The sequence below is a fragment of the Phacochoerus africanus genome, chromosome 8 (genome assembly GCF_016906955.1).
Source record: "Phacochoerus africanus isolate WHEZ1 chromosome 8, ROS_Pafr_v1, whole genome shotgun sequence".
Lineage (NCBI taxonomy): Eukaryota > Metazoa > Chordata > Mammalia > Artiodactyla > Suidae > Phacochoerus > Phacochoerus africanus.
In genome coordinates, this window is record NC_062551.1 from 119,463,908 (window position 1) to 119,480,640 (window position 16,733).

Genomic DNA, 16,733 nt, shown 5'->3' on the forward strand with positions numbered 1-16,733 from the left:
TATTACATATGCAGACATTCTTGAGAAGTTCTTTGTAGAAATTAGTAGATTGTATATGAATACCACATATTATAACCATTTATTAGCACTGTGTATATATTTGTCAGTGTTATTGAATATAGGTCAAGTGAATGAAGGATAAAGAAGCAAAGTCTAATTTTTTGGGGAAAGCTAGAAATGTCTGTATTGTAGGAAAGAAACTTTTTAAAACTATTAAAATATAGTTGATTTACAATGTTGTGTTAATTTCTGGTGTACAGCAAAGTGACTCAGTTATACATATATATATATATATATATATATATATATATATGCTTTAGAAAAGAAACTTAAATGTAAGGGTAGAATGTTTTACAAATAATAAACTTTGTTTTTTTAATTAGGTAGAGATCTTTTCCTAGCAACCTGTTCGCAAGATTGCCTGATACGAATATGGAAACTGTATATAAAATCAGTGTCTTTCGAAACTCAGGAAGATGATCATATAAGACTAAAAGAAAATACTTTTGCTATAGAAAATGAAAGTGAGTAATGATGAAAATATTTGCTGTAACAGTTCTTAGGTTTCCTAGATGATTTCTTTATCTGTTTCTCCACACGTGTATGTGTGAAGGTTAGGTTTTCCAAAGTATCAGATCCCTCCCTGAAACTGACCCCATGCACTTTTCCTTTTTTATTTTTATGTGACAGTGAGTTATTTTTCATGTGTAAAACTTATTTTTCTTCTAAGCCATATTAACGAGATTTTTTTTTAAATTGCTGAAAATAATTTTAATATTTTCTCAGTAAATTAATTTCTAAAATATTACCTAATTTGCAGTTTTAGCATAGGAAGATCTAAAGGAGTAATGCAAATTATCTGTACCTTTGTTAGAGAGTATTTATGAGACAACTAAATCCCTATGTTTAAGTAGTAGTATATGTAATTCTGATTTTCTCACTCTCTGTCATCACAATAGTACCTCTCTGTGGTAGATGTCATTGAATGTTTTGTTTGTTTGGTTTTTGGCCATGCCTGCAGCATGGGGTTAAACTCACCCCACAGAGAGCAACTCCTGGATCCTTAGTCCACTGTGTCACAAGGGAACTCTGGAATGTTGCATTTGGAGATATTTTTGGATATGTATTTAAATTATAAAGTTAGTCATTTTGTTCACCCAGGAATATTCTTCTTTGTTATTACCTCTCTTGATTATAAATAAAGTCAATTAGAGTTGAGAATTGTAACAGATTTAGAGTAAGAACCAAGAAATATTATAACTAGCATATTGTGAGTAGCTATTTCCAAATATGAAAATTTTTGTGACATTGTCATTATTTGGTTTGAAACATCACAGTACTGATTTGACTTCCTTTAATTTCTGCATTTATCTTAGGGTTGTTTTTTGGGGTTTTTTTAGTGGTACTTTAGACTATCAAATGTAATGAGTGAGGATAGCAAGGAGGCTAACGTGTCCTTTTTTTTTTTCATTTGCAGTAGAAGAGTAGCTGTCCCTGAAGATTTAAAAGTAGAACATATTCCATAATTTTTATCATGACTGGGTAGGGAAAATAGAGAGAAAAATTTATCTAGCTTTAAAACTTTTTTCTCCTGTAATTTTTAACAATGGATGAAGTTAATGAAATTTGGAATGCATACTTTTTGTTGACTCTAAATCATATTCTGTTCTAAATTCTTTTTGGGGGTGGGGGCATGAAGTTGTACAACTGAGTTGGTTATGAAAATGTTCTTTCTGGGAAGTTCCCCGATAGCTCTATCGCTTAAGGATACAGCATTGTCATTGCTGTGGCTTGGGTCACTGCTGTAGTGCAGGTTCAGTTCCTAGCCCAGGAACTTCTACATGCCTCAGGCGTGCCCTCCCCCCCAAAAAAAAGAAAGAAAAGAAAATGTTCTTTTTAGAAGAGCTTTAAGGAAAGAATATTTATTTACTTATTTATTTATTTACTTCATAGGCAATAAAATAGCATTTGCAGTTACTCTGGAGACTGTGCTGGCTGGTCACGAAAACTGGGTAAATGCAGTTCATTGGCAGCCTCCATTTTACAAAGGTAGGAAGAAAAACATACTCTTATTTCAGTTAAATCTCACAGAATTTTAAGCTGACCAAATGAGGTAGAGGGTTTTTTTTAATGTAATTAGAAATCTCAAATATAAGATATTTTCAAGTGTTCTGCTGGACACGCAACTCCATTGAAAATTGTAGTTCTAAGAAAAGGGAAAACTATAATTCCTGTCATGATGCCAAAACTGCCATACCACTTTTAACTTTTGTCTTTTTGTTTTGTTTTTGGTCTTTTTAGGGCCTCACCCACAGCATATGGAAGTTCCCAGGCTGCCGGCCTACACCACAGCCACAGCAATGTGGGATCCATGCTGCATCTGTGACCTACGCCACAGCTCACAGCAATGCCGGATCCTCAACCCACTGAGTGAGGCCAGGGATCAAACCTGCATCCTCACGGTTCCTAGTTGAATTCGTTCTCGCTGCGCCACGACAGGAACTCCTTAACTTTTTTCTTTAACGTTTTTACCTCATCCTTCTAAGATTTAAGAGAAATTAACTTTCAAGCCAACTTCACTGGAACCTTTACCCTTGGAATACAAAATTGGTAATGCGAAGATACATCATTTATGAAAAAGTAAAGACTTTTCATTTGCCCTTATCCTCTATTTATGGAGTGATGATTGTGTGCATGTTAAGCTGGTACTGGGGTTTAGAGCTGAGCACAGCAGCAGGCTCATGTTCTTCCTCCAGCCTCTTCCCCAGGACAAGAGTAGAGAATAGCAATAATGGATGTTCTGATAACACCATCCATCTTTTATTATGTTATGCCATATTTTCTCTAGTTTAAAAAAGATAAATTAGATTTTACAGATATTGAGGATCCCTGTATATTCTTTCCTGAACCCTTTCCCTCCATCATTCCCCTGAGGCTGAATTCAGTGCATATCATGCCCATGCATGCTTTTATACTTTTGCTATACATTTATGTGGCCATAAGCAATATAGTTTTATAGCTATTAAAACTTGACGTCAGTGTGCATCTGTCATCTCACAGCCTGCGTTTTGAGCTTAATGTGTTTTGGATTCACGTTAACTCTAATTTCTTAATTTTTATTGCAGGGTAATATTCCATTGTCTAAGTATTACCATAATTTGTTAATCTGGTATTCTTATGGTAGACTTTTGAGTTGTTTCCAGTGTTTTGCTATTGCAATGCAGCAGTGAATGTTCTTGTTGTAACCTTGTGTTTTTCTGGTAATCTACAAACATAGATCACCTGTGCTTGTTGATCACCTAAATGCTGTAGTGTTTTTTGTTTTTGTTTTTTTTCTTAATTCTTTAGATGGGGTTCTACAACAGCCAGTGAGATTATTGTCTGCCTCAATGGATAAAACCATGATTCTCTGGGCTCCAGATGAAGAGTCAGGAGTTTGGCTAGAACAGGTAAAGTGTGAATATTTAAGGAACCAAAAATTGGTTTTATTAATCAGTTGATCCCAAGTCTGTATTCCTAGAGCTACAAATGTTGGCTCTTTGTATATGTTAAGTAAGTGAGAATATAACACCTGGAATCAGTGGTTTCTATTGTGAGAAATGTGGACTGTTGATTATAGATTGTTTTCTGTCTATTGTTGAATAGGTCCGAGTAGGAGAAGTAGGTGGAAATACCCTGGGATTTTATGATTGCCAGTTCAATGAAGATGGCTCCATGATCATCGCTCATGCTTTCCATGGAGCATTGCACCTTTGGAAACAGAATGCCACTAACCTAGTAAGAAAAGTGCTTTTAAGTAAATATTTCTGATCAAGTAAAGTGAATCGGGGAGTTCCTTGGTGGAACAGCAGTTAGGGACCTAGTGTTGTCACTGCAGTGGCTTAGGTTAGTGCAATGTCACGGGTTCAGTCTCTGGCCCAGGAACTTCCACATGCTGACGGCATGGCCCCCCCCAAAAAGTGAATCCTAAATGAAATCTGGGTAAACAGCGCTGTTTTACTTATAACTCTCTACCGAAACATAGTAGATGCATTTAAGTTCAGATGATATCACTTCTTTCTGTAGAAATTACTCTGTATTTATAGTAGATAAGAAACATTTACTTTTCTAAGGAGAATAGTTTTCATTTGTCCTACATTTGTTGAAATATTGGAATTTGCACAAGGTAAATTTTCTACGTAAGTGAAGTTTAAGTTGTATAAATTTTAAGCTCTCCCTTAAAGTAATATGCATTTTTTTGTTGGGAGTTTTTTCCTAAAATGTGTAATTTCTTTGTTTTCTTTAAGTAACATAATTTGATATTTTCCTATTGGATGGTAGGTACTCCATTGATAATTATTGAATGAATGACTGACACAAGAGTATTAGAAGCACCTGTTATTTATTTATTTATTTTTTTGGGGGGGGCACCTGAGGCATATGGAAGTTCCCAGGCTCTGGGTCGAATCCGAATAGTAGGAGCCGGCTACACCACAGCTCACAGAAATGCCACATCCTTAACCCACTGAGTGAGGTCAGCAATTGAACCCGTGTCCTCATGGATACTAGTCAGATTTGTTACCACCGAGCCACAATGGGAACTCCACACCTGTTATTTTTGATGGACTATATTGATGCTCTCAGGGGCTTCTTGATATGTGTAATTCTAAGTGGTCCTCCATATATTGGGCTCTTAGTAGATCTTTCTTGTAGTTTTAGCCTCTTCTCAGAGAGAGGTAATCTTCCTCTAGTCATGTATCTGCCTCTCAGCATTATTCCCCATTTAACTTTCTAATTTGCTTCTGATCTGCTTCTGTGGGTTTGAGGAAATGCCATAGCAGGAACAGTGTCTAGGAGCCTAGGCCTTGGAGCTAGTCAGCCCATATCTTGGCCCCAGCACTTACTAGCTGTGTTTTTGAGGACATTACTTAACCTGTGTCTAAGGTTCCTCATCTGTAAAATGTGGACAGTAACAGCATCTACTTATGGAGTTTTTATGATGCTAAAATGAGGTAATATTGATGAGTGAAAAACAGGGCCTGGCACAAACTGGATACTATATATTTCAAATAAAATAAAGGAGTAAGAACATGAGCAAAATGTGATTTTGAATGTGTATCTAATGGTTTCTTTTTTAAAATAAATTTATGGCGCCCCGGTGGCACAATCTATAAAGTACAAATTCATGGATTTGGATAACCTTTAGTTTGTTGGCTTTTTAATAGTTGTGTCACATAGGAGGATTTGAGTTCACAGTATATAGAGTGATTTACTCTTTCCCTTGTATCTTTCATTTGGAGTTGACTTTTAAATTTGTTTCTACCATTGAATGAGCCAGGGAATCGTTAGCTATGATACTTTTAACTAAGTTTTTTTTTTTTAGGATAAATTTAATTATATTGTTAACTCAGAGCTACTTGAGCCATATTTCAGCTGGTCTTTGAGAGCCTTTATAGAAAAAAGCCTCAGAAGAATAAGGAGAAACTCCAACCAGAAGACTTTACTGTACTTTTGCTTATAATTTGACTTCAAATTTATAAGAGCTGTTTACTAAGTATTTAAGGTGACTTTAAAAAATTTTTGGAGTTCCTGTTGTGGCTCAGCAGGTTTTGAACCCGACATAGTGTCTGTGAGGATGCAGGTTCTATCTTTGTCTTCGCTCAGTGGATTAAAAATGTGGCATTACTGCAAGCTACAGCATAGGTTGTAGATGCAGCTCTGATCCAGCGTTGCTGTGGCTGTGTTGTAGGCTGGCAGCTGCTGCTCCAATTCAACCCCTAGCCTGGGAACTTCCATGTGCCACAGGTGTGGCCATAAAAAAAAATTTTTTTTTAACTTTTTCCAGTGATTTTATTTTTTTATTAAAACAGAATTGATTTACAATGTTGTGCCAATTTCTGCTGTATAGCAGAGTGACTCAGTTATACATATATATATACACATACATACACATTCTTTTTTATATTCTTTTCTATCATAGACTATCCTAAGAGATTGGGTATAGTTCTTTGTGCTATACAGTAGGACCTCATTGCTTATCCATGCTAAGTGTAATAGTTTGCATTTACTAACCCCATCCATCCCATTCTCTTGGCAACCACAAGTCTGTTCCGTATGTCTGTGTGTCTGTTTCTGTTTTATGGATAGTTCATCTGTGCCATATTTTAGATTCTACATATAAGTGATACCATATGGTATTTGTCTTTCTCTTTCCTACTTACTTCACTTAGTATAATCTCGATTTGCATCCATGCTGCTGCAAATGGCATTATTTTCTTTTTTATAGAGTAGTATTCCATTGTATATATGCACCACATGTTACTCCATTCATATGTTGATAGACATTAGATTGTTTCCATGTCTTAGCTTATGAATAGTGCTACTATGAACATAGGGGTGCATGTATCTTTTTGAGTTACAGTTTTGTCTGGATATATGGCCAGGAGTGGAATTGCTGGATCATACGGTAATTCTATTTTTAGTTTTATGAGGAACTTTGATGCTGTTTTCTTTTCCTTTTTTCTTTCTTTCTTTTTTAATGGCCACACCCCTGGTATATGGAAGTTTCTGGGCCAGGGATTGAATCTGAGCCCAAGCTGTGGCAACTCTAGATCCTTTAATCCACTGTGCTGGGCCAGGAATCAAACCCATGCTTCTGCAGTGACCAGAGCTGCTGCAATTGGATTTTTAATCCACTGTGCCACAACAAGAACTCCCCGTGCTCTTTTCCATAGTGGTTGTACCAGTAGTGGATACACTGATACAACATAGTGGTTATACCAGTCTACATTCCTACCAGCAGTGTGGGAGGATTCCCTTTTTCCACATCCTCTCCAGCATGTTTTTTGTAGACTTATTAATGATGGCCATTCTGACCTGTGTGAGGTACCTTGTTGCAGTTTTGATTTGCATTTCTCTAATATCTAGTGATGAGTATCTTTTCATGTGCCTGTTGGCACTCTGTATGTTTTCTTTGGAGAAATGTATATTTAGATCTTCTGCCTATTTTTCTATTGGGTTGTTTGGTTTTTGTTGTTGAGTTGTATGAGTTCTTTGTGTATTTCAGAGATTAAGTAAGCCCTTGTTGGTTGTGTCATTTACAAAAATTTTCCCCCATTCTGTAGGTTGTCTTTTTTTCTTTTATGGTTTTCTTTGCTGTGCAAAAGCTTGTAATTTTGGCTTAGTCCCCATGTTTGTTTTTATTTCTTTTGCCTTGGGAGACTAACCTCAGAAAATAATGTGTATGATTTATGTCAAAATGTTTTGCCTCTGTTCTCGTCTAAGAGTTTATGATGTTGAGTCTTATGTTTAAATCTTTAAGCCATTTTGAGTATTTTTGTGCATGGTGTGAGGGTGTGTTCTGGTTTCATTGATTTACAATCAGCTACCCAATTTTCCCAGCACCACTGGCTGAAGAGACTTTTTTCCCATTTTATATTTTGCCTCCTTTGTCAAAGGTTAATTGACCACAGGTGTGTGAGTTTATTTCTAGCCTCTCTATTCTGTTCCATTGACCTATATGTCTGTTTTTGTGTCAGTACCACACTGTTTGGATTACTGTAGCTTTGTAGTATTGTCTGAAGTCTGGGAGAGTTATTTATGCCTCCTGCTTTGTTTTTTTCCCTCAGGATTGCTTTGGAAATTCTGGATCTTTATGGTTCATATACATTTTGTATTATTCTAGTTCTGTGAAAAATGTAATGGGTAATTTAATATAGGGTGATTTTTTTTAAAAATAGACTTTATTTTTTAGAGAAATTTTAGGTTCACAGAAAAATTAAGGTGAAAATACAGAGTTGCCATTTGCCTCTGTCTCCCATATATGCATAGCTTCCTCCACTGTCAGCATTCCATCTGAGAGTGGAAATTTTTTACAGGCAAGGGGAAACCAACATTGTCCTTTAGAACTGTATTGATAGTCCCAAAGTGCTGCACTTTGCTCGGAACTTTTTGGAAATTCCCACTAGTGCTGACTTTAGGATCAGTTGTTAAGTCACAGAGGAAATTAATAGCATTTCTTTGTTCCAGCCTATTTATGGTTTTGACCAGAAAATAATATAGCTTAGCCTAATCATTGATCATATTCATCAGACTTGGCTTTGAATGACCTTTTAACCATTTATACAAATTTAATTTTCCTCCAGTGTTCAAGTTACCACCACTTGAGTTCAAAAAAGATGCTTGGTGGACTAGGCATGTGACATTTTCTGTATTTTGTTTTCGCTGTTTGTTTATATGGTTGCTGGTTGTTTGTTTATATGGTTGCTGGTGCAGGCTTCCTCAAGAGGTGAACTAAATAGGTTTGATTTGACCTCTGTCCTCTGCACCTGCTGCTGTTTTTACATAATAAAGTGCGTCAGGCACACAGTCACAATCTACAAACTCATGTTAATGCTACTCTATATTATTTAGTTTGACAAATAAATACTCACATAGTACCCAGCATGTATGAATATAAAATCATCTAGTTCTCAGTAATCATATCAGCTGGGTAGGTAAGAGTTAATTGAGGCATGAAAAGGTTAAGTAGTGTCTGGGTTCTAAGGAGGCATTCATAAACGTTGAATGGAGGGCACTATCCCGAGGTTACTGCCTTAAAGGACACAGCACATATTTGAATGTTTACGTTCTAATATGCTTGATTAAAGATCCTGTTACTTTTTACCTTGCTCAGGGTCTGTGATGTTCCCCATATCAGACCTGAGGGCTGACGGCATTATCAGACTTCCTTTTGAGTGGTGGTCTTTGATTATCTTGGTGTGTCATGAGTACTTTCATTGCAGCGAGAATGGATTCCAGAGATTGTTATTTCAGGACACTTTGATGGTGTCCAAGACCTGACGTGGGATCCAGAAGGAGAATTTATCATCACTGTTGGTACTGACCAGACAACTCGACTTTTTGCTCCATGGAAAAGAAAAGACCAGTCACAGGTAAAATGTCTTCTTACTTGACTGATCTACTTTCAGAGACATCCATGAGCATGTGAAAAGTGGGGCAGCATCATTAGCCATTAGGGAAATGCAAATTAAAACCTTGATGAGATGCCTCTACACACCCTCTAGAACTATAACTTTCATATATTGCTAATGGGAATATAATATGGTTTAGTCACTCTGAAAAAGTTTGGTATTTTCTTAGAAACTGAAGTATTCCAAAGAAGACCTACAGGTAGGCAACAGACCAAAGAAAAGGTACTCAGCGTCACCAATCATCAGGAAAATACAAATCAAAACTACAATGAGATACCACCTCACATCTGTTAGAATGGCTGTCATCATATAGATAACAAAAGACAAGTATTAGCAAGGATATGGAAAAAGGAGCCCTCTTGCACTTTTGTGGGATCATAACTTGGTGCATCCACTGTTGAAAATTGTATGGAGGTTCTAATAAAAGTTAAAAATAGAATTCTACCTCATGAGCCTTTAGATCATTTCACTTCTGGGTAGCTTACCTGAAGAAAACAAAAACATTAATTCTAAAAGATATATTCACCTCCATGTTTATTGAAACATTTTTTACAGTAACCAAGATATGGAAGCAACTAAATGTCTTTAGATAGATGACTGGATAAAGAAGATGTGGTAATACAATGGAATATTACTCAGCTATTTAAAAAAAAAAGGAAGTCTTGCCATTTATAACAACATGGATGGACCTAGGGGATATTGTTCTAAATGAAATGGTTCAGACAAAGACACATACCAGTGATTTCACTTATATGCAGAATCTAAAAAACAAAACAAATGAACAAAATGAAAATAGACTTATAGATACAGAAATGAAATGGGCGTTTGCCAGAGATGCGAAGCTGGGCCACATAGGTGAAGGGAATTAAGAGGTATAAACATCTAGTTATAAATAAGTCACAAGGGATTTAATATATGCTACAAGGAATATGGTCAATAATGTAATAACTGTGTGAGGACAGGTGATTACTAGACTTACTGTGGTGACCATTTCATAATATATTTAAGTGTTGAATTGCTGTGTTGTATACCTTAAACTAACATACTACATATCATGCCAACTGTATTTCAGTTAAAAGTTAAACACACACGTATGCTTTACAGTTCAGACAGTTCAAATGTTTGTTGTCAAAATGTATTTACTTCAGCTCCACATAAAAGTTCTCTTATACTTTGTAACTTTAGATTTAATTCATTAGGAAACACTATCATATCTGCAGTAAAAGCTAATTTCTAACATCATATATATTATATAATAGTAGTTGAGGCCAGTTTTTGTTCAGGAAACTTTTCAATCTTGGCCCTGAGCTTCTAAAAAAATCCACAATAGGAGTTCTTTTGTGGCTCAGTGGTAACGAACCTGCTAGTATCCACATGGACACAGGTTCGATCCCTGGCCTCGCTCCGTGGGTTAAGGATCTAGGTTGCAGCCTCAGCTCAGATCCCACATCGCTGTGGCTGTGGTGTAGGCCAGCAGCTGCAGCTCTGATTGGACCCCTATCCTGTGAACTTCCATATACCTCAGGCACATCCCTAAAAAGACAAAAAACAAAACAAAACAAAACAAACAAAAAAACCCACAGTAAAACTTGACCACTGATAAACTACTGAACTGTGCTATGCCATAAAGAAGGTATACTCAATTTCAATTTCTGACAAAAAAAGTCAGAATTAACTGTGCATCAGTCCATGACAGCTAATGACATTGACCAACTGATAGTTCTGCTTCAGCAACACATGGAAGATTGAAATTGATAGAGTTGAGGATGTAAGTCAAAAACAAAGCAAATGATTTGGAGTGGTTTTCTGTAGCTCTTGGTTATTGCTACCAGTATGACTCGGTTGTTTATTCATAATCCATTAAAAATGAATAAGACTTTACCAGAATGGAAAATTTCTGCTCTTTGGAAAGACACTGTCAGGAAAATGAAAAGACAAGTTACAGACTGAGAGAAAGTACTTACAAAGGACATGCCTGATAAAGGATTTTTATCTAGAGTATGTAAAGAACTTTTCAGACCTCAGTAATAAGAAAAATCCAGGTTTTTATTTTATTTTATTTTGTATGTTTTTGCATTTTAGGGCTGCACCCGTGGCATATGGAGGTTCCCAGGCTAGGGGTCGAATCGGAGCTACAGATCCTTAACCCACTGAGCGAGGCCAGGGATTGAACCCTTAACCTCATGCTTCCTAGTCAGATTCATTTCTGCTGCATCATGATGGGAACTCCAGAAACATCCAGGTTTTGAAAAAAGAAGGGCAAAAGATGTTTCTCCAAAGAAGAGACATGGGTGGAAAATAAGTGTAGGAAAAGATTCTCAGCACCATTAGTCATTAAGGAAATGCAAATAAAAGCTACAGTGAGATATATATTAGAATGATCAGAGTTGAAAGACTGACCCTACAAGTATTGAAGAAGGTGTGGGCAGCTGGATCTCTCTTATGTTGCTAGTGGGATTGTAAAATGTACAGCCATTTTGGGAAATAACTTGGCAATTTCGTAAAAGTTCACATGTGCATTCACCACATCATCCAGTCGTTCTGCCCATTGGTGGTAATTGCCCAAGAGAAATAGAAGCATATATCCATGCCAAGACTTGGTACATGAAAGTACATTATTGTTTTTTCAGTAAGAGACAAAAACTGGAAACAACCCAGATGTCTCTGAGTGGATAACTAGATCAACAATTTGTGGTTTGTCCATACAAGAGAATACAATTCAGCAATTAAAAAGGATCGAAGGATTGGTAAACACAGCAACATGAATGAATCTGCCCCATGGTCCACACTTCCATAGCATAATGAACAATTTTGTTTCTGATATTTTACTTATTGAAAAGAATTCAGCTTTTGAAGTGTGTGATTATGTTTATTTATCCTATTTTGATACCCAGGTGACTTGGCATGAAATTGCAAGGCCTCAGATACATGGGTATGACCTGAAATGTTTGGCGATGATCAGTAGGTTTCAGTTTGTATCTGGAGCTGATGAAAAAGTTCTTCGAGTATTTTCTGCACCTCGGAATTTTGTGGAAAATTTTTGTATTATTACGGGCCAGTCACTGAATCATGTGCTTGGTAATGTGAGTATTCTAAATGTTTTAACTAAATCTAACCACTTCATATAAAATTTTTAAAATTTTTACTTAAGGCTGTAAACAGTATATGGGTAGAAAAGAAATATTTTTACTATTGGCTTGACAAACTTTTTTTTTTTTTTCGTCTTTTTAGGGCCTTACCCGAGGCATACGGAGGTTCCCAGGCTAGGGGTCTAATTGGACGGTAGCTTTGGGCCTATACCACAGCCACAGCCACGTCATATCCGAGACATGTCTGTGATGTACACCACAGCTCACGGCAGTGCCGGATCCTTAACTCACTGACTGAGGCCAGGGATAGAACCTGCATCCTCATGGATACTAGTCGGGTTTGTTAATCACCGAGCCACAACAGGAACTCTTGGCTTGATAAAACTTTTATGTGCATTATGGCAGGCAGTAGTTTAAATATTAAAACCAGAAATTTTTGTACCAAGCCCCCAAGGCGCTGTAAATAATTAAAATGTTAAATTAAGGCACAAATACTATGTATCTTCACTGTGTTTAGTGACTAGGATAAAACAAAACACAGTAGATGGGTCATATTTCCTGGGAGATTACCATCTAGATGTAGATTAGGTGTAGAGGGTCCAACCCTCTGAGCCACAACGGGAACCCAAGGATAGGTACACTTTTTTTTTGGGGGGGGGGGGGTCTTTTTGCCATTTCCTTGGGCCGCTCCTGTGGCATATGGAGGTTCCCAGGCTAGGGGTCTAATCAGAGCTGTAGCCACCAGCCTATGCCAGAGCCACAGCAACGTGGAATCCAAGCCACGTCTGCAACCTAACCGCAGCTCATGGCAACGCTGGATCCTTAACCCACTGAACAAGGCCAGGGACCGAACCCGCAACCTCATGGTTCCTAGTCGGATTCGTTGACCACTGAGCCATGATGGAAACTCCCCAGATAGGTACACTCTTGATGGGCAGAAGAAGGAAGGAGGGCAAGAGACCAGTGGGGTGGCCAGAGCTGTTTGAATGAAGAGTATGTAGAGGGAAACAGAGGTGCCGAGGGAGAGTCAGATGGTGGAGGCTCTTGGGAGGCAGGTGTAGTTCAGATTCTGGGGTACTGATGAAGGTTCCTAAACAAAGTGATAAAAACCACTTTGGGGCAGAGAGTTTCGTGGGAGCAGGATACTTTGAGCCCAGAGACTTTGAAAGCAGGGTCACTAACACCAGTCTAGGTAAGACTGGAGAAGAAGGTGAGTCATTTTAAAAGAAATGTCTGGAGTTTCCTTGTGGCACAACAGGTTAAGGATGTGGCATTTTCACTGCAGCAGGTCGCTGATCTGGTGCAGGTTCAATCCCTGGCCTAGGACTTGCACATGCCATGGGTGTGGCCAAAAAAATATATAAATAAAATAAATGTCCTACTACAGTTCCTGGAACGTTATCATGAGCACTTTATGCCACAGGTGTTCTTGGTTGTGTGAAGAAGGTGAAGAATTCTCATGTGCTGTTTGTGATGCTAATGGACAGTGGAACGAAATCTTGATTGTGATTATTATTTAGAACTAAGCTTGTTGGGGTGGAGGGGTAGGTAGTTTGAGAATCTCACAGTTCTAGGGACTGAAATGTGGTTTTAGGATTCTGTGAGAGGGGTTAATCCCAGGTATATATTCAGTTCTGTGACCTAAGATACTGAAATCCTGTAGACTGGAAAAACTCTCATTGCATTTTGGGTTTGTTCCCATACCACATTTTGGGATATGTAGGAATGCCTCTTATTGTTCTTTTCCATGGTGTTTTCTTTCTCTTGGTTTCTAAAATAAAGCATGCAGGCTCTTATGTCTCATGTAACCATTCTTGATGATAGTTTACATTCCCATTGCTCATGTTCATGTTGAGTTGCAGCCTCTGTATTAAAGCTTAAATTATAAGACTTGCCCTTAGTTTATGGACATGTGCAAGTTTTGATGGTTAGCATATGGTTTCATATGTAATAATTTGATAAAAAATTGTAGCATATAAGCAGATGATTGCCATTTCAAAGGGCACTCTGTTACAGTTTTAGAATATTCAAAATTTTAAATGTGTTTAATAAAATACTATGATTCTGCCTTCTTGGGAAATATCTGTGTTTACATGAGCATCAGGGATGTGCCTGTGAGACTATCTTGGAAATAAAGCTCCAGGCCATCTATTTTCAACCCACTCTTTGCTAGAAGCCAGCACAGTGCTTTCCTTGTCAAACACTGGAACCTGTTGAGCTGTCGGGGTTTGATGAGCTCATGGATGAAAGGATGCCTGACTATGGTTTGGGTTGGGAGCATATTTGCTGGAGAGTATTGCTCAGCATTGCATCTCTGGGTTCAGGAGATGGAAGTGGGGGCAGATATCTGCACACAATGGTCTTTACGCTGCTTCTGAGCATTTATGAGCATGTCATTTTTAATAGTGTCTGAGGTAGTAGTAACTTTCAGCATTTAAAACATATATCATACTTTTTATTCCAGCAAGAAGGTAATCTTCCAGAAGGAGCAACTGTCCCTGCTTTGGGATTATCAAATAAAGCTGTCTTTCAGGGTAAGACTTTTGTCTCCAAAAAAAATTTTTTTTTGTCTTTTTTAGGGCTGCAGCCATGGCATATGGAGGTTCCCCGGCTATGGGTTGAATTGGAGCTGCAGCTGCCAGCCTTTACCACAGTCATAGCAACACCAGGTCCGAGCCACATCTTTGATTTCACTACAGTTCACAGCAACACCAGATCCTTAACCCACTGAGCAGGGCCAGGGATCGAACCTGTGTCCTCAAGGATGCTAGTCAGAATCTGTTTCCGCTGAGCCATTACAGGAACTCCCTGTCTCCAAAATTATTGAACCTATAGTGGTACCTAGTTACACATTTATATAACATGTATCTAATGTTCGTTATAGGTGATTTACCTTTTTGAAGAGTCACAGTACATGCATCTCTTTTCTCTGTTAGATATTTCGTGGTTATCTACTCTGTGTACACATGCAGATCCTAAAATAGGTATACCTTTTATAAAGTGTATTTCATGGAGCGCTTGGAACCAGAGATGCTAATATGCGCCTGAGAAATGTATTCCATAGTTGTAAAATCTTGGGAAATGTTTAGTCAAAGAAAGAGGAAGGAATCTTGAGGAATTAATCCATACTCTGAGGAGCACATTTGGAAAATAACCAGAGTAGTGGAAATACCCTTGGCTTTGCAATCACCTGGACACAGCTTTGAATCACACTACTTTGAAGTGCCACTGCTTTGTGCCTAGTGGCCTTAATATTGGGACAAGTGTAGGAGACATAAAGATGGTGACTAGATTCATGATGTTGATGTGTTTCTCTTAAACTAGGAGATGTAGCTTCTCAGCCTTCTGATGAAGAGGAGCTGTTAACTGGTTCTGGTTTTGAGTATCAGCAGGTGGCCTTTCAACCCTCCATACTTACTGGTAAGACAAGGCAAAAAGATGGTTTACTGGACTCATCTGTACACATAGTATGCTGTCTGTCACTGCTGAGCTAAGTAAGCGCTACAGTACAGAATTCACTTACTTATTTGTATGAAAATAGAAAAATTAATCGCAGTGCTATAAATTTATTGTAGAACCTCCCACTGAGGATCATCTTCTGCAAAATACTTTGTGGCCTGAAGTTCAAAAACTGTAAGTTCAGCCATATGTAGCTCTTTGGTCTGGTTCTGTCATAACTCGTGATCCCCCCCACCCCCGCCCCCAGTTGATTTTCTCTTTCTTTGCTTACCTCTTATTTATATCTTCCCCCACCTCCCCGACCCCTCTCTAAGGATCTTTTGGTGGCTTTCATAAGAAGCGAGAATCAAACTTTATGTAAATTTTTACATTGCTATGTATTACATTTACTGGATTTATTGGTTTTCATTTTTAAAGTAGGAGAGGCATAACACTATATATATTTTTTTTCCTTTTTAAGAAAACTTATTCTTTTTTCCCCCTGTAGTTTTTCCCCATCAAAACTTTTCCATGGTGTATTGTTCATTGTACTGGCTGGCTAGGGGTGAAAACTTGTATTTTAATCTAGTTGTTTGAGTAAGTTGATTCCTTCTAGGAAGTTGGCATTTTTCTCCAGTCTCTGTTTTTGCTCCAAATATTTGTTTAGACAAAAATGTAATGTTTTTTAAAAGAACTGTATGTTAGCTAGAGAGATCGATGTTTTTCTTTTCACACTTAAAAATTGTGCAGCAAGAGAATAGGCCCATTTACTAATACAGGGGTTATCCATTTTCTCTTTTTAAATTTTAGATATGGACATGGTTATGAAATATTTTGTGTTGCTTGTAACAATTCAAAGACTCTGCTTGCCTCAGCTTGTAAGGTAGGGAATTTTACTTTTTTATTTTATTTGGTCACAGGTTATTTGAGTCATCAGGCTTCTGCAAATTTAGTAGTGATTTGGGCTAATTGGACGTGAAAAGCCACAGGTGCCTGATTTTTTCATTCTCTTTTCTGTTCTGTCCCTTCAAAAGCTTGTGGTTGCATCTTAAATCTGTTTGAGCTGCACATTTTTGTTCGTAAGCTCTTGATTTGAGCTGATTTTTGCCCCTACTCAAAAATTATTGAATCAGGTATCTTAAAATGAGGCATAGAAATGTGATACATAAATGCTTAGTAATGGGAGTCCTAGAGACACAGGGGAATGAGAAGGTGGAACCCACTGAGCACCCCATCTGACCGTCTCTCAAGCACG

General features: G+C 37.7%; 1 protein-coding gene across 1 annotated transcript in view; it reads left to right on the top strand.

Annotated features, from left to right (window-relative positions):
• ELP2 (elongator acetyltransferase complex subunit 2) overlaps positions 1-16,733 on the top strand; it is a 47,743-nt gene that overhangs the window by 13,491 nt on the left and 17,519 nt on the right. Inside the window, exons 8-17 of the mRNA XM_047794138.1 lie at positions 384-524; positions 1,954-2,049; positions 3,349-3,449; positions 3,646-3,777; positions 8,763-8,912; positions 11,846-12,034; positions 14,505-14,574; positions 15,365-15,460; positions 15,616-15,673; positions 16,289-16,361. Of these exons, the coding sequence (XP_047650094.1) occupies positions 384-524; positions 1,954-2,049; positions 3,349-3,449; positions 3,646-3,777; positions 8,763-8,912; positions 11,846-12,034; positions 14,505-14,574; positions 15,365-15,460; positions 15,616-15,673; positions 16,289-16,361 (1,106 nt within the window). The remainder of the gene's footprint in view (positions 1-383; positions 525-1,953; positions 2,050-3,348; positions 3,450-3,645; positions 3,778-8,762; positions 8,913-11,845; positions 12,035-14,504; positions 14,575-15,364; positions 15,461-15,615; positions 15,674-16,288; positions 16,362-16,733) is intronic.